This window comes from Halichoerus grypus, chromosome 4, assembly GCF_964656455.1.
Source record: "Halichoerus grypus chromosome 4, mHalGry1.hap1.1, whole genome shotgun sequence".
NCBI classification, from domain to species: domain Eukaryota; kingdom Metazoa; phylum Chordata; class Mammalia; order Carnivora; family Phocidae; genus Halichoerus; species Halichoerus grypus.
The window spans coordinates 151,504,391-151,523,435 of NC_135715.1; the positions used below are offsets into that span (position 1 = coordinate 151,504,391).

Below are 19,045 nucleotides of genomic sequence, written 5' to 3' on the forward strand. Positions count from 1 at the left end.
GGAGAGCAGCACATTATATGCATTCACATACCTGATTTTTTATGCCCACTAAGATAAAACAATCCCCTTTTTAACAAAACGCCAAATGTTAATGTTCATGGGTCTTCAGCAGACGAAATGTCTGGGTTTCAGCCCTACCTAATTTTATTTTCTAACCATTTGAAGAATGCCCTTTCTGGCATTACAAAAACCAAAGCAAAAAAGTGGCTTTCAGATTCCAGGTATTCATATCAATTGTTTTCCAAGGTATGTGAGGGCTATCATTTCCGTGAGATACGTGCCTTCATTTTATAACGAAACATACATCATAATGGAAGGTTGGGCATTCTCTATTTTAAACAGAAAAAAAAAAAGGTTATAGAGCAATTGTGTATAGTATGATCCTTCTTTTTTTATTGCGGGGTTTATGGGTGCACACATGTGTTTGTATACTTGTACGCACATAGAGAAAGCCATGCTAACTTTGGGCACCACAGCAGGGTGGGATGAGATATGGGGGACAGGGAAGGGTTACCCTTTTAGATCTCTGTGTTATAGAACTCATTAAGTCAAGCATGTATTGTTTTTGGTAATAAAAAAATACTATACACTAAATTTGATCACCACACCTCTGCAACTGTGTATGTCGTGTACACCACCCTTGAGAAATCTGTTTCTGGCTCTTACTTTGATACTATTCCTGCTTTGCTTTTGTTCATATGTCGCTGCAGAATTGTTTAGCCTAATGCCAGAGGCCAAGTTAATATGACATGTAATATTTTACTATCTTGTACTTCACTCTTTTTTTAAATTGTTTCCCAGACAATGAAAGTACAGTTTGTTTTTTTTTTAATCTCTTTTGTAGTCTCATAGTTTTATACTGTAAAAGTGGGTGATGGTCCACGATGACCCATCATATGAAAAAACTGAACAGTCATTTGTATGTTCAGAAGCCATGGTTGAGGGGGTATAGCTCAGGGGTAGAGCATTTGACTGCAGAAGCCATGGTTGATAAGGGGGCCAGCAAATGGAAGGACCTTAGTGCAGACTTTTGAACTCTGGCTGTCCCTACAGACTTAGCAGCCCCTTTGTGAACCAGCTCAAGATCAGGGGACCCTCTTCTTCCATCCTGCCATCTATCCACTCGCCCCCACACCCCCAGTATCTGGAGATAAGAAATAGTCCCTGCCTTCACAGAGCTCTCACAAGGGACTGCTTGGCCTCTAGATATAAGTTATCAACTTTCTAGAGCATTCATAACTGTTAGTGATTTTCTGGATCTCCTGCCAGCTGACTTCGGAAGTAGAATCCCTTGTGATCCTGTCATAATAAACCAAAAGCTCTGGGTAGACCAGTTGATTTACGCACATACTCCTGAACCACTGTCTGTGGTCTGGTGACCAGAATGAACTGGGTGGCTTAAGAAAATGATGTCCACCCCTAAGATTGGGGTAGGGTCAGCTTTTTCCAGAGTAGATGGGCTGTATGTAAGTAGGTGAATAACCAACCAGATATATTGATTAACATGTTAAGAAGAGGAGAGAAAGAAAGGGGAATTAATGCTAATGAGGGCACTGCTGTAAATCTATCACATGTATGGTAGGGAGTTTGTAATGAAGAGGCTTTGTGGATGTTGATACCAAAAGAATATGCCCCATGGGAAGCATACCTATATCATTTGAGTTCTAGGCTTCAGGCTTCTAGGCGCCCAAAGGCATTCTTCTCACACTTTCTACTGAAGAACTCCTAATGGCAGAAAAGAGTAAATAGGTGCCCCAGGGACTCTGGGAACATAGTTGAAGTCCATCCACTTCAGAGAAATTTTGTTGAGATATTTGCTTCCAAAATAATTCAGTTTTATTCTGTTCTGTAATGCATATGGGTTTGTTTTTGTCTAATACTGCTCCTTGCAACCCTTTGAGTAATACGTATTTTTGGTGCTGACAGGTACATTTAGTTTGTTTTCTTTTTTAAACATTTTTTTTAAAGATTTTATTTATTTATTTGACAGAGAGAGAGATAGTGAGAGCAGGAACACAAGCATGGGGAGTGGGAGAGGGAGAAGCAGGCTTCCTGCTGAGCAGGGAGCCTGATGCGGGGCTTGATCCCAGGACCCTGGGATTATGACCTGAGCCGAAGGCAGACATTTAACGACTGAGCCACCCAGGCGCCCCCGTTCAGTTTGTTTTCTATATGAATTGTCAGATTGGGCGACATCCTGATATAGAGGGCTGAATTAGTCCAACTTTAGGATCTTAAGTTAAACCAATTTTAATTGTGAGCAACTGCTTTGAAAGTTGAGTAAAAGTTGTCTTAATTTTTAGAAGTTAGTACTAGGAATCAGGATCCCCGTAAAGATGGGATCAGATACTTCGATGAAAGATACTCAAAGGCATGCTCCAGCAACATCCATTCTTTGCTTTGAAGGGGGTTCACGCACCGAAGCCCCTAGTTGGTTCATCATCCTGTTTGTGGCTAGGCAGAGTCCCTAAATCTGAGACAGTTCCAGACGTTGATGTGATCTTTGCAGTAAGAGCTGTTCACTTGGACATGGAGGAGGATCAGGTGAGAGTAGAGAGAGGGAATGTTGGCCCAATGGGGTAACAGGCAGGGTCAGAGACTCTGCTTTTATTCCTCCCTCTTGGCAGAGTGCGGTTCTGGCTGGGACAAGTTGCAGGAAGTGCCTTTCGGTCTCACAGTCTGTGTGGGGTCAGTGTTGGGAAATGCTGGTTGTGACATAACTGAGCACTTTGTCAGACCTTCTTCCGCCCCCGCCGCCCCCCCCCCCCGCCCCTGGCCAGACAGAATGGTGGCAGGATTTCATGGAGGAGACCCACCCAGACACGATTCTGTTTTTAGGGTGGCTGGTCAGGACTGTGGTTCTGTTCAGGAACAGGAAAGCTACAATTTAGGTGAGAGCAAGGCCCAGGGCAAATTTGGAAACTAAAGCACCAAGGTGTCTGTTCTCTGACAAGAAGTATTTTTGGTGCTGACAAGTCGATTCAGTTTGTTTTCTATCTGAATTGTTAGGTTGAGGATCATCCAGAGGGGGCTGAATTAGTCCAATTTTAGGATCTTAAGTTAAACTAATTGTAGATGTGTAAGTGACTGGTTTGAAAGTCTAGTAAAAATTGTCTTAATTTTTAGAAGTTAGTACTAGAATTAGGATCCCCATAAGGATGAAATCAGATGCTGTTATCAAAGTTACGTAACTCTAAGTGCCCAATCTGTTTGGTTTAAAATAGTGCAAAGTAAATGAATAATACTAGCTAACATTTATATAATTATTTGAAGTTTCAAAAACACTTTCCAGTTATATAACTTATGAGTATAGTATATTCCTGGGAATTTGGCATTAATGACTTACTAGTTTTTATTGCTGCATGACAGATTTCCCCCAAACTTCACAACTTGTAATAGCATACATTTCTTTTTTTTTTTTTAAAGATTTTATTTATTTATTTGACAGAGAGAGACACAGCGAGAGAGGGAACACAAGCAGGGGGAGTGGGGGAGGGAGAAGCGGGCTTCCCGCCCAGCAGGGAGCCCGATGCGGGGCTCCATCCCATGACCCTGGGATCATGATCTGAGCTGAAGGCAGACGCTTAACGACTGAGCCATCCAGGCGCTCCAATAACATACATTTCTTATCTCATTATTTCTGTGGGTCAGGTGTTGGGGCACGGCTGACCTGAGTCCTCTGCTCAGGGTTTTCCCAGTCTGTCATTGGGGTGCCGGCCCGGTCTACAGGCTCACGGAGGCTTGGTCCTTTTCCAAGCTCACGGGGATGTTGGCTGAGAGCTGGCAGGTGTGCAGACATCCAGTTTAATGTCATTCCTGCTAGCCGGATGTTCTCTGATCTTTTTTTCCTTTTTAAAATTTGCTTTAAAAAGTCCATTTTTAAAAAAATTACAATTATCCTTTTGGAAAAAATAATTCAGATGGTACAGAAATGCGTAACATAAAAATGTGATTTTCTCAGCCCAGTTACCCAGTCTCATTTCTAGAAGTTAATAGTAGTTAAGAGAGTGGTGGGTCATTGTAGGTTTTTAAATTATCTTCATTTTACTATAAGGAAACTGAGGCTTAGGAAGACAAATTAACTTGTCCAAGGTCACATGGCAAGTAGGTGATAAAGCTGGGATTCACACCCAGGACGTCCAGCTCCAGATTCTGTTAGCTTGATGAACAAATCAAATTTTTTTCTAGAGTTGGAAGTAGGAAGAGGATGGCTCTTTACCCAGTGAGCCCAGACCCATAAATGTTTGAGTGAAAAAAGAACCATTTTTATTGTCTTCACCCATCCCACCTAGACCATTTAGGGAGGGATTCCCTGACTTGGCAACATGAGACTGCTAGACTTCATAGTGTACGGGGTGGTTCACCAGGAGTGGACTCTGCCTCCTGGGCTCACTGAAAAGGTAGACCTTCAGGAGACGTGAAGAACACATTGCATGTGTTTCCCAGAGTGTAGCTTTAGGGTTTGGAATGGAGACAGCATTAGAAGGCTAGATAAAGCTGGTGAAAAAGAGCAATCACAAGGCTAACGAGAAATGTTGTGTCTAATTTCTGAGCACAGTATCTCTTGGACAGTTTTATCATATTTTTCCAAACAATCATTTTTGGTGACAACTCCCCAGTTTCAACCTGCCTCAGCTCTCTTAAAACCTTTGGTGACCGGAAAATTTCTTTTATTTCTTCATTTCATCATGTAGGCACTCAGCAGTACTTGAAATATTTGTATAGTATTTGTAATATATTAATTTAAATGTTCTTGGTGAAGCCATATTTGAGTTTTAATTTGGAGGAAATGAAGGCCTGACCTCAGGCTTGCAGTGGTGTTACGTTTGGATAGCACTGTGGTGGGAACTAGAAGCAGAGACCAGAGCTCCAGTCCTGACTCTACCACTTACTGTCTGTGACACCGAGGGCAAGTGCCTTAACTCCCGGAGACTGTTTTATTATTGGTAAAATGGTAAATGGTAACAACTCACATTTATTAAGCCTTATAGGTACGGTGTACTATTCTTTTTTTTTTTTAAGATTTTATTTATTTATTTGAGAGAGTGAGAGTGAGAGAGAGCATACACACAGAGGGAGAGAGAGAGAGAGAAGCAGACTCCCCACTGAGCAGGGAGCCCGATGTAGGGCTCGATCCCAGGACCCTGAGATCATGACCTCAGCTGAAGGCAGACGCTTAACCGACTGAGCCACTCAGGCGCCCCTACAGTGTGCTATTCTAAGCACTTTACATATATTTGTTCATTTAATTTTTACTAAAGTTCTATGCATTGTAGGTTTTTAAATTATCTTCATTTTACTATAAGGAAACTGAGGCTTAGGAAGACAAATTAACTTGTCCAAGGTCACATGGCAAGTAGGTGATAAAGCTGGGGTTCACACCCAGGACGTCCAGCTCCAGAGCTCATGCTTTTAATATTAGTCCTGTTGACTGTACATGGTTGCTCGGAGCATTCAGTGATACCACTAAAGTCCAAGTAGTCACAGTCTGCAGTGTGCTGTTCAAAATAATTAAGTGTGCTACTGAAGAATGTATAGATTTGGAACGAGGCAGTCTCAACAATCCAGACACATAATTGAGATGATAGTCAGCATTCCTGCCACATGTTGAGTTAGCATTCAGCAGTGCAGTGACATGATCTAGTGCGACAGCGAGTGCGTTCAGTTCTAAAGGCATAGGCGCTCACTGATCCAAGAAAAGTGATAGCAACTGTTGGGATGATGCTTTCCCCCTCTGGAAGGTGGGAGAAGACCTTGGGAGGAGATTGTTTTTATCATGTTCACTGGATGGCAGGAGATTGACAGCTGCATGAGGTCCTTCACCTTTATGAGCACAAAATAGAGGAGGGGGAGCAGATCAGCACAAGGGGCATGTGGCCAAGTCGCATGACCAGCTCAGCCACCCCCACCCCCAGGCACCTATTTCTGGTGTGACATCTATACCACAGATCTATATTAATGGCAGTCCTAATTTCTAAAGAGTTTTCAGACTCCGTTTTGGAGGGCTGGCGGCTGACATACAATGTGGCATGTTGGAAAAGGCACAGGCCTTTGGCACATAGACCTAAGGTTGAATCTTGGCCTCTCACAACCACTGGGACCAGTGTGAGTAATTGAGAGTCAGTTTTCTCATCCACACAGTAGGTATCATGATGCTTATCTTGTTGAGTCGCGATGGAGATTAAGGGGCCTCTGCCTGGTGCCTGGCACATAGTAGGTGTGGAGGACCTGGCAGGTGCCATGACCATCTGAAAACCTTGGAAACCCAGAATGAGTTTTCTTGAAAGTTTCAGATACTGAGATTTCCTTGTAATTACAGTCTTTCTCCCCTCCCCCAACTCTCTTTCCCTCCCTGTCTCCCACTCTCTTCCTCCCTCTTTTCCCTACCCCCCTCCCTCTTTGGTATTCATTGAACAGATTTCATTTTTGTTGTATTACTACTTTAATTCACCACAAATACTGTTTTCAGCTCGTAGTGTACCTGTAACAGGACCACTCTGTGCCTTAGCTAAGAGAGTTTTATTAGGTCTGGAGAACGATACATATTTGGAAATACTGGTCTCATAATAGAGTTTATCTCAACATTGATATTATAGTATTGTGTTACCCTGCTCTAAAATAAAGGCTGCCTGAGATGATATTTTTAGCTAGTATTTTCGTGTGGCATAGAACTCATATATAGTTCTTTAATTCATAGTCTGAAATGACTGGCAGCACAGGAACAGAGGATTATAACACAGGAACAGATGGTAGTTTAGTTAAGCCTTGGACTGACAGTGACCATGCCTGACCAGCTTGCTGGCCTCCCTTGGCAGCCGTGGTTTGGGTGACCCCAGGCCTATGTATGGGCTCCAGATCTAAGACCAGTGATTTATGGCACAGCAGAGATAAAAAGATGAACAGGGCTTATTTCTTTCCTCAAACTTTGAATTGAGAAATACAGAAAAAATACAATATCAATGAAAGCAGATCCTGGCAGTCATGATATAGTGAGGCCACGATGGGCCATGTTGCAAGCAGAACTATGAATAAGCATCTTTGAAGTAGCCCAGCTATGGAGTAGAAAGTGAGAAAACCAGTTAGTAGCAGGCCCAGAAGCAGCAGAAACATGAGCAGGGGATGAGCACATTGATAGTGGAACTGGACAGAAGCCTTCACCAACTCGCGTTGCTTGGCATAGTGCCGCCCTGCACCCATACTCACTCTTGGGTCCCAGCTTTTCTTGTAGCTTGGTGATAGGTTGTCCAGGGGTTCCTGGGTGTGTTCCTTAGTACAGTAAAACTCAGCACTTGATGTAACGTGACAGCATCTCTGTGCTGAGCAGCTGAAAGAGTCTGACCAAATCACATTTCTCTGTTCTAATGTCACAGACTTTGGTGTAGAGCTTTGACATGAAACTATCTCTGCCACTAATGGTGAGATCTTGGGCAAGTCTTTTTTTTTTTTTTTTTTTTTTTTTAAGATTTCACTTATTTATTTGAGAGAGAGAGAGGCAGAGGGAAAAGGAGAAGCAGACTCCCTGCTGAGCAGGAAGCCTGACACAGGACTGGATTCCAGGACCCTGGGATCATGACCTGAGCCAAAGGCAGACACTTAACCAACTGAGCCACCCAGTCCCCAACCTTGGGCAAGTTTTAAAAACCTTTAAATGCCTTCGGTTTCTTCTTCTGTGAAAATAGGCTATTATTAGTATGAGTTATATATATATTTTGCTTACGTATCACAAATATGTTCTTAGGGACACCTGGGCGGTTCAGTGGGTTAACCGTCTGCTTCAGCTCAGGTCATGATCCCAAGGTCCTGGGATCGAGCCCCATGTGGGGCTCCCTGCTCGGCAAAGAGCCTGCTTTTCCCTTTTCCCCTCCCCCTTGCTTGTGCTCTCTTTCTCATTATCTCTCTCTCAAATAAATAAAATCTTTAAAAAAAAACAAACCAAAAAAATCCCAAATATGTTCTTAGGCTGTGTATATGAGGTGCACACATGAATGACACTATGTTGGATAGAAGACCCAGATAGTAGGCTACACGGTTATTGACCTTACATTTGTAATTTTTTCACTCGGGCAGTTTTTCACAATTTTGAACTGTGTCTAAAAAACCAACCAAAGTGTTTGCTAGACCAAACTGTGTTTTTAAAAAACCAAATAAGACAAAAGTCCTCTTCCAGGGAATCTGGGAAATCTTACAAATGGCTAATTAAAAACACTGTGGCACATAATGTCTTGATGTCTTGTGATCCAATTCCCAGGATCTGAGACCCAAGAAGAGGGTATATTCCTCCTCGTGAAGTGAATAGCCTGTTGTCGTCTCTGAAGATTCCACCAGCTTGTCTTGTATAATCATTTTCTTGGGTTCCTAGGCTTTTAATGTTAGTTTCATTAAGACAGACCTCATGTGCTCATCTGAAAACTCTTCAAGTCCCTGTATACAAAGACCGTTTTGTAAGACTTGCACATTATGGGACTCCTTAATGAATTTCGCTGATATATTAGCGATGTCATAGGTTTTCAAGTCCTGCCTTGGTTATTTACAGTGGCCAGCAGATTCCAACAGAGCCAAACTGTGAGTTTCCGTGATCACAATAGGTAGTATTTATGGGACACTTGCTGTGCATCGGGTGCTGTGTTTCCTAGTTTAACACAGAATCCCATTTAATCCTCAGAATTAGACGACGGAGGAACCAGTGTTCTCCTTCTTGTTCAGATGAGGAAACGGGTTTGGAGAAGTTAAGTATATTACCCAGGTTCACACAAAACTGAAAAACTTTGCCAGATAACTTGGAACCAAGGTTCACACAGTATTTCAAATGCATTTGAAGCATTAAATTCTGTATGACATAGAATCTGAGTGAAGAGCTCAAGAACAAGTCAGTCTGTTTCAGCATCTAACCCCCTCACTCCACACACTGACTCTTTTTTTTTTTTTTTTTTAAGATTTATTTATTTATTTGCGAGAGAGAGAGCATGAGTGCATGCTTGTGAGGCCGGGGGTGTGGGGGGTGGCAGAGGAGAGAATCCCAAGCAGATTCCCCACTGAGTGGGGAGCCTAATGCCGGGCTTGATCTCACAACCCTGAGATCAGGACCCGAGGCAAAACCAAGAGTCAGATGCTTAACCGACTGAGCCACCCAGGCACGCCTATTTTTAAAGATTTATTTATTTATTTGAGAGAGAGGGAGAGAGCGAGAGAGCACACACTGACTCTTACTTCAGAACTGCTCTCTTCAGAACTTGATGGAGCTCAGTCTCCTCACCCTGACATTTGAGGCTCTCTGCAGTTTGATCCCAGTCTTCTTTTCTGGGCTATTACTCACTGGAGGTCTTTGCTCTAGGCAAGCTGTCTCATTCTTGTCTTTGAAATATGGGTGGGTAGGCCTTTGTGCCTCTATGTTTTAATCCATGTTGGAGCATGTGCCAGAATTTCCTTCCTTTATAAGACTGAATATATTCCATTGTATCTCTGTACCTCATGTTGTTTATCCATTCTTCCATCAGTGGACACTTGGGCTGCTTCCACCCTTGGGGAACAGTGCTGCAGTGGACCTGGGCGTATACAGATAACTGTTTTGAGTCTCTGGCAATTCATACTTAAAAAAATTTTTTTTGAAGGAAAAAAGAGGAGTTCAATTATTACCTAAAACCCGAATTCTCTTATGCCACTCTTTGGGGGCACATTACTGTGTGTCAGTCATGCCCATCCTTTTAGACCTGCTCACATCTTCTGACTTTCTGGATTGTTCTTGGACCTCTGCAGTTCACAGTGATCGTTCCCTCACGTAGACCCAAAGCACCCACCTAGGCAATAAGAAGACGAATGATTCATTTAACCAGGAATCGCTTAAATCTTACTTCATCTCTTTTTGTGGCTAGACAACTCTTTAAGTTTTACGTTTGATGATATAGACGTCTCACCTCCTAAGCTCTAGGATAAGCCACTCAGGAGCCCAGACCATAGGAGCGTCTTGTGGTTCCCACTGTGCCTAACGTGATGTTGTGCGTGAAGAAGGCTCTCAGTAACCGCGTTGCTTGCTTCTTCAGTGGCTGTAGCCTGAATTCTGTCAAGGCAGTTGGTGCAGCTCTGTAGCCGTGGGAAAAGGTATTTTTACCTGTGTCCTGACCCGTGCTGGATTTGAAGTGTTATTGCTGTGCAGGCGAGAGTGGCTTAGAGAAACGCGGCTAGCATCCCGGGATTTGGAGGAATCCTACACATTCTTTAATACTTCTTTGGTGCCATTTTAGACTAAATCGTTAGCATTAAGTAAGATATTTCCTGAAATATTTCCTGTTGCCTTGCCACTCTCCTGGTTTATTTCTGACATTCAAGGATGATTATTATACGGTGTCTTGCATTTCTTCATGATGGAGGCACATACTTTGTGTACTAGGATAAACATTAAGAAAAAATCTTCTCTGTTGAGATGAGACATTTTTCCTGTAACTACATCTTTTCTTCCCCCCTCCTCCTTTTTCGTTTATCCCTGGTGGCATGAGGGTTTCAGCATTCCTCAGGGAGTCAAATAGGAGGCTTCTGCCCAACAGAGTGGGTCTCTGTGATACAAAGGTGAAGATGCTCTTGGAAGGCGTTGCACAACACAAGTTTCTATGATTAGCCATTCTGCTTGGCCACTTTTTCCCCAAGCTTCACAGGCCTAAAAAATAGCATGGATGGTGTGCTCTGATGAAAAAAGAGTGGACTCTTGGCTCCTTGTCCTGATTGCACTTCTGTTAGATAATGTGGTCATACCACTTAACTTCTTTGTGTTCCATTGTTATGCACATTAAGGTGGAGAATTCATATCTATCTCATGGGGATTGAGGGAGAGTTTAGTAAAAAGGTGTTTAAGTGCATGTTTTATGCCAGCACTTTTTTTTTTTTTTTTTAGATTTTATTTATTTGAGAGAGCAAGAGCAAGCATGGTTGGGGGGAGGAGGCAGAGGGAGAAGAAGGAGGAGAAGCAGAACCCTCCCCCCACCACCGAGCAGGGAGCCTGACGTGGGGCTCGATCCCAGCACCCTGAGATCACGACCTGAGCTGAAGGCAGATGCTTAACCAACTGAGCCACCCAGGCGCCCCTGTGCGAGCACTTTAATAGGTTTGGGGATGAGTTGTTAAGTAACTGGAGATGGTAACACAAATAACTAAAATTCATTCTGAAGAAAATCAGGAAGCTGGTAGATAGGCAGATGGGATGCCTGGTTAGAACCTCAGCAAAGCAGGGGCTTTAAAAATATATTTTGGAAGAAATTGATATTGAAAGCAGCGTCAAAGTAGTCATGATGGTGAAAACAAGTCATTGTAAGATTTCCGTACATGTATTTTATGGTTTAGTTACAATTTTATTTTCAGTTTCATATGGGGAATTGAAATGTAAACTTTCAGAATTTAGAGCTTCTAAAGGTCTTAATGTTGCCCCGGGGAAGAACTATGATATGAAAGATCTGAAACTCTCCTGACTTTCCTGCGTATGGACACTAATGTTTCGTTCATTTAGCATTGCAGTGGAGTGTGCGTACAGTTCCACATAATTGAGACTCGAAAAATATTCAAACTGTGCTTCACTATTTAACTTGAAAAAAGTTTCTTTGGCTAGATATCTTTCCAAAATGTATTGTGTATATCCTTGTCATCAAAACCAGAATACTGTCTCTCATTTTGGCCTTTGATCGTCATGCTGTGTTCTGAGTTGGTGCCGTGTAATAAAGCAGCGCTCAGGGCCCGCTGAGCTGAGCTGCTGGCTCTTACTCTAAACAGCTCTTCATTGTTATGCTTGCAGAATTATTGTGATCACTTCTTACTCCTTTTCTTTCTTTCTTTGCTTCTCTTTCCCTCTGTCTCTTTTCCTTTTTCCATTAGTGGCCATTGTTTCTTCCCTTAGAGTAGGAGTTCTTAACTCAGTCTATCAACTGTATGCAAACTTTTATGTGCCTATTATATGTGTGTTTTTTTCTGGGGAGAAGTTTTGTAGCTTTCATTGGCATTTCAAAGGGATCTACAACTAAAAAAAGGTTAAGAAGTGCTCTGTAGCAGTATTTTTTGAACTGTAAGTTTCAACCTGTTAATGGGTGATAAAAACCACTTGATGGGTTAAGACCAGCAGTTTAAAAAAAAATTTGTAATGAATAGAATTGAACAAATCCTATCAGCGTATCACATACGGTAAGAGTATTTAGGGTTTTGTGGAAGTTTTGCTTCATACACATGTGTGTATGTGTATGTAAATATACACTTAAACACATACTTCGTCGTGATGAAAATCTATTTCTTACAATGAGTCATAGTTAAACATTTGAAATACGCGGCTACAGAATGGCCCCAATTTAGAGATGTTGTTGCTCTTTCTCTGGAGTGTGCCGAGTTTATTAGAAATGTGGCTAAAATGAAAGTAAGTGAGGCCAGAAGGATTTTCTCTCCTGTTTTGAAATGTTTACAGAACTGATTACATCGGAATATTTAAAGAGGAAAGTAAGATAGAAGATAGGTCAAGAGCGACAGTGTCACGGCTGCTGCCATCAAGAGTAAAACATGTTTCTGTGGGTCCTGAAGGTGAAGACCACAAGCGGTGGTTTTCACCTGTGGTTACACATGACTTTTAGGGAGACTTAAAATTTTATTTTAAAAGATTTTATTTATTTATTTATTTGAGAGAGAGATAGCAAGAGAAAGCATGAGCTGGGCGGGATGTGGGGGGGAGGGGCAGAGGGAAAGGGAAAAGGAGAACACTGAGCAGGGAGGCCAACACGGCTTGGTCCCAGGACCCCGGGATCATGACCTGAGCCAAAGGCAGACGCTTAACCGACTGAGCCACAACTGGAGAGACTGGGGTTTAGATTACATATATCAGGGGTCTTTCTTCTGGGTTCTGAATTGCTGGATGCACGTACTCCAGAAAATACTTCAGTTTTCTCTGTGATCACAATAGGAATACTCTGAGTATTATTTGGTTATTCACAAGGCATTTGTTCTGGAATGCTACAGATATCTGAAATATGAAGACGGAGATTGTTTTGACTTAGGAATGTTTGTACATTCTTGATTTAATGTCTGCCCTTGAGAAATGAAAAAGTTGCTAATCGAATGTCATTTATAAAAAGTTAGAGTTTTCCCTTTCTCTTCCCTCCTTGTTCCCTCCCCCTCCCCCAGCATCCTTCCCCCTCCTCCTCCCCTCCTCTCCTCTCTCCCCTTCCCCTCCCCTCCACTTCCTTTTTCCTTCCCAGATGTCAGAGGCTGGTCCCACAGGGCAGTGGGACTAAAGGGGGCTTTCCAGTGTCATAGTGGTGGTGTGCATATGCCTGAGTACTTGGGGTGCAAAGGCTGGGAACCTGGAGGTGTGGTGAGCTGGGAAGGGGCTGAGATGGTTAGGAGGTTGATTACATCGAGTAAATAAGTACATTGATTGAGCAAATACATACATACAAGGGAAATGAGAGCCAGGCTTGTCTCTGTTGGAGAAGGTAGATAGAACCTAACTGGGAGATAGTCTTGGCCATTACGGGGAAGGAGTCCCTTTCAGTGTAATTCACTTAATGGGAGAACATCCTCTGCATTCCAGTAGGAGTTTCTCTGCGTTCTTTGGGGCCCAGGGACAAAACCGAGATGTGAGCGCAGCCATAGAAGTGGCCTGCTGGGAAATGAACTGAGCCGCGGGAGGCCTTTTTGTGGGCGCCGTTGGTACGGGCACTATCCGAGCTCCAGAGTAGTAGTGTATCCTGGACACAGAATACACACACCTCTTATTACCAGTCCAGTAAGTGAGTGGAACTCTGGGGGGCAAGGGATGAATCCTGTTTGCCGCTCCCTTTTGTAAAGATTTATAAGCTTTTCTTTTTCTGTTTTTCTCTGGGGCATATTCAGAATAAAGTGGACACACCCAGCCCTTTCATGTACATATCTGACTTTAAGAAACTCTTAATGCCATTAGTTAGTCCAACCTCTTAATGCCAGTGGTTACTAAATGAGTTACTAAATGAATTAGTTTATAGTTCTTTTTAGAGCATGGCACAATGAGAAGATACCAACTTTAAATAATATGCAGTTGCTTGTTAAAAAAATAATAATGTTTTCTCATTTGTAAGTCCAAATGTTAATTGATGTAAACATGAACTATCTGGTCGCCATTGTTCTGATCCCCAAAAAGGAGGTGTAATCTGGTATTGCAGTTACCTGAATGTAGAATGGATAGCTGCCCAAGACCAGAGTAGAATCATAAACTCCACCCAGTCAGTCAGCTGCTATCAGGAATTCTTCCGGGTCTCAGAGAAAGGAGAACTATGACTGAACATTTGAGTTATTTGTTGACACAGTGTGGGAATATTTAAATCTTTGACGAATGCACGTAGACCCTTCAAAGAAGAAACCCATAAACAGCAAGGGCAGGCGTCATGGTAGAGGACAAATCTAGTTAGGAATTCAAGGTTAGAGGATACATATCTGAAACATATACATAAAGTAGAATGGGGAGATAGTGTGGTTTCTTTTACTGTTTCCTTATTTAGATTGATAAAGCTTGTCCTGCTTGGCCCCTTTTTTGATCTGTTTTGAACTGTGTTGGTGTACCAGTAATTGTTGCTGGGTAACAAGCCAGCTCCCCAAATTAGTGGCCTAAAACAACCACCATTTATTTGTGCCCAGTTCTCTGGGATAGCAATTTAGGTGGACTTTAGGTTGATGTGTCTTCTGCTGGTCTCAGCCGGCATCATGCATCTGACTTTAGGCATCTGGTGGCCTGACCGGGGCTGGGTGGCCGAGAATGGCTTCGCTCAGAGCTGGGCGTCAGGCTCTGCGGCTCAGGGCGCCTCAGCCACGCGTGTGGCTCAAGCCCATTCACATCATGGCTTCCAGCCACGGCCATAAAAAAGGGGTTCCTCCTATACAGGTACTTTTCAAGCCTCTGCTTATGTCTCATCTTATAATGTCCCATTGGATATTTGACAATCAGGTCACGTGGACGAGTCCAAACTGAAGGACTGGAGGAATAAACGATCTTATGATAGAAAGAGTGGCAAAGTCACATGTCAAAGGGAAGTATGCCTACAGGGGTGGAAGGAATTGTTCTAGCCATCTTTGCAAACAATATCCCACAGTAGGAACCTGAGGGGAAAGGATATAGTTTAAAGGTTTGTTCGGTGGCAACACGTGGCATATAGGTTTCATAAAATCTTAGGCACTGTGTGCAGTGTACTTGCTATTTTATTTCAACAGAAGAATAATTATATGAGAGTCACTTTCTTAGTGACGAGCTGGCCCTGTACAAATCAGTCATTCAGTTAACAAATATTTACGGGGCATCATTAATGGGCCAGGCCGTTTCGAGGTGTTAGGGGAAGAGCTGGTGGGGGGGGGAAGCACACATAATTCAGTGTGTATAAAAGTCACAAGTAACAAAGAGAAACTTATAACTCAGTCGTGTGGCTTTTGATTTTGGGTTTGAGGCAGCAGAGTTGTTCAATATGTCAGAATGCTACAGAGGCAGATTTTTATCAAGAATTTAGTTGCTGTGAAGTTTGGTTTTAAAGAGCAACTTGACCATTGGTTTCTCTGCCAACAGCAAATATCTGTCTCAGTTATTGTGGTTCTAGAAATTACCTAAAAAAGGTGAGTCATGTGCTTTTCTGCTGAAGAAGGCCAGTCTTTTAATCAGCAGATATTAAAAGAATAACCAGCCATTACATTTTCATCTCTACCATTGTAGCTAATTCTAGTATATTCGCTAGAAGCGATTGAGACCGTTACTCAGTCTCCACCATCTCCCACCTCCTTGCCCAGGTAGGTTGGAGTGGGAAGAAACCTTTCTGAAAATGCAGAAAGTTAGGAAACTTGGAATCATTTCTCGTCAGGCTAGATTAATTGGTCCTAGTGATAGAATGTCAGAAATGAATGTCAGAAATAAATGTAGAAACTGCGTGGGAACAGAGTTTTCTTTCACAACAGGGGTCTTGTCTATGCTTGAGAGGATGAAAAAGTATGTGTAGAAATGACCTGTTCAGTTTTCCGGGTTCGGGGAGAAGTCTTTTGTAATTAAAATAATTGTGACCTATGTTAAAAAAAAAAAATCAGAACGTTCATACTGTTCTGTTTGCTATTCCGTTCAGTTTTCTAGAAAGATCTGACAATCTTGAATCCAGTGGTGGCAATACGGGAAAAATTTGTTGCTCTAAAAAATGCCACCTTTTGTTGCGTGACACTGGAAAGGTGGGAAAGTTAGAGTTGACTTTTTTCCCTTCTTTTTTTCTTTCACCTCTTTCTTAAAAAAATTTTTATCACTTACCTATTTTTGTTCATGTCTCCACGCTGCCCCCCTCCCTCATGATGTTGAAACTGAAAGGAAAAATGAAGCCACTAAAATGAGTTTCAGTTACGTGACTTTTCCTCATGGCCTGGTGCTAGTCTTTGTACGGAATGAACTGAACCGGACTACTCTTGCTGCCAGGAATCCAGATCAAAATGAAAAGGAAGATTAATAGCGTTCCAGTTTGTAGTGTGAGAGGGTTCATGTCTGCTAAAATACGGTATCGATCCCTCTAGAAGTACATTTACATTCCACATTGAATTTAAATTTGACATTAAATATACTCTCCATAAATATACAAGAAAGTACATTTAAATTCTGATGTTACAGTATGTTAGATAGAATATGAGATTATGTTGTTTGAACGCCCAAAGGATAAACGTGGCTCTCATACGGAGCTGTCTGCTGTCAGAGCCCATTGGAGAGATTGACGGGCTGGGGTAAGGCCAGTCCCAAAGTAAAGGCCCTAGTTGATGGGTATGGATGTGGTTCAGGCGGAGGGAAATCCTGGGTTACAGTGGACGGCAGGATAAAGATGAGAGAAGGAGACACCAGTTCTAACCGGAATAAGAGAAAGCATAGCTGTTGCTCAAAATTAGCTGTGGTTGGTGACGAAACTTTTGGCAAGTGTGACAGGACTGTGAACTCTTACCCAGGACCTTAAATTAATCTAGAGATTTATTTTGAAAGGTATTTTCAATGTATAAATCTGTGCCTTCCATTTATCAGCAAAATGAATAAACATTATTGACCATGTGTCTTTGGAGATATTAAGTGTTCTTGAAAAGTATGAATGGTCACGCAGTAGAACTAGTTTTGTTTTTAAAAGGATGAAACCATGAGACACTGTGATTTAAGATGTTAAAACATGTCCTGTGTAATAATGAGGATATTTTTTGTTCTTTCTTTTGCCAGACGTACATTGGAAGTGTGGTTATATCGGTTAACCCATACCGGTCCTTACCCATTTATTCACCGGAGAAAGTAGAAGATTACAGGAATAGAAATTTTTATGAACTGAGCCCTCACATGTAAGTACGGGATTGAAGCGCTAAGTTTCTCTTTCACTGCAGGGATGTGTAGTTGACAGATGCGTCCAGCTGTTTCCCTCGAGTCTCAGGAAAATGTTGTCGTCATTTTTTAAAATTAGAGGAAGGAATGTGAAAGTCAATTGTTATGCCTTATTTTAAATTTCAAAAAAGGCAGAATACTTCATTTGGCGTCAGGCTCTTCAAGTTCTGAAATATTTGGGTTCAGTATGTAAAATATGTTCTATTGCAAATTGTGTATAAGTAGCAGCTGCTGCTAATTATTTTTGCAAATAAAACAAGAATGTACATTGTTTATTCTTTTACAGAGCCCAAGCAGCATTTTCGTGGGTTGGGTCAAGAAAGATCCCAAGTGTTGGGTTGTGTAATGGTTTTTCAGCAAAAGGAATAAATAATACCTTCAGTTTATAGATCTTCATAGACACTGCCATTGTTCACCAGATGTGTATGTGAGGCCAATGATTTCACCTTCCCCAAAGATAGGCACTTGTTTGATTTTTTTCTGAAGGTCACTTGTTAGTGTAAAGAATTTCTATAAATATCAAGCTACAATAATTACATAGCGCCAAGGTTGAAGAACTCTGAACTAAAGTGAAAGAGCCTGTAGACTTTTAGTTGTGGTCTAGCAGAAAAGAATTTTCTCTCTCTGATTGAAGATGAGCTATGGGCTCTATTACTTTTGATAGAAAATAAAATCTAATAATTAAAGAATATATATATACCCCAGCCTTAGATGTTTCTCTTGATAGCATAGCACATACTGACATTTTTGGACTGTTTGGAACTAAAAATTTAAGTTAATTCCTGAAAATGGTTGTTAAAAGCTAAATACTGTATATTTTGCCAATCAAGTGGATTCTGATTATTCTGTTTTTGTCTACAAGTAGATTTTGCAAGTCATCTTGTTTCGTTTTGCCTGGAGAAAAATAAAATCTTGAAATTTGTTTTATAAAGTTATCCCTGTAGTTAAGTCCCTGTGATGAAATACTTTATTTTTTTTTTGCATTTTTAAAAATTTTATTATGTTATGTTAATCACCGTACATTACATCATTAGTTTTTGATGTAGTGTTCCATAATTCATTGTTTGCGTATAACACCCAGGGCTCCATTCAGTAATTGTCCTCTTTAATACCCATCACCAGGCTAACCCATCCCCCCACCCACCTCCCCTCTAGAACCCTCAGTTTGTTTCTCAGAGTCCATAGTCTCTCATGGTTCGCCTCCCCTCCAATTTCCCCTCCTTCATTTTTCCCTTCTTACTCTCTTCTTCTTTTTTTTTAACAAATAATGTATTATTTGTTTCAGAGGTACAGGTCTGTGATTCAACAGTCTTACACAATTCACAGCGCTCACCATAGCACATACCCTCCCCAATGTCCATCCCGCAGCCACCCCATCCCTCCCACCCCCCACCACTCCAGCAACCCTCAGTTTGTTTCCTGAGATTAAGAATTCCTCATATCAGTGAGGTCATACGATACATGTCTTTCTCTGACTGACTTATTTCGCTCAGCATAATACCCTCCAGTTCTATCCACGTCATTGCAAATGGCAAGATTTCATTCCTTTTGATGGCTGCATAATATTCCATTGTGTGTGTGTGTGTGTGTGTGTGTGTGTGTGTGTGTGTGTGTGTGTGTATATACCACATCTTTTTTATCCATTCATCTGTTGATGGACATCTTGGCTCTTTCCATAGTTTGGCTATT

At 41.8% G+C, this 19,045-nt stretch overlaps 1 protein-coding gene across 6 annotated transcripts in view; it reads left to right on the forward strand.

Moving 5' to 3' along the window:
- The window catches only part of MYO1B (myosin IB), a 179,081-nt gene that overhangs the window by 35,819 nt on the left and 124,217 nt on the right, over positions 1-19,045 (forward strand). For all 6 annotated transcript variants that reach the window (XM_078071123.1, XM_078071121.1, XM_078071125.1 and 3 more), the window contains one exon: positions 17,201-17,316. In XM_078071123.1, the coding sequence (XP_077927249.1) occupies positions 17,201-17,316 (116 nt within the window). The remainder of the gene's footprint in view (positions 1-17,200; positions 17,317-19,045) is intronic.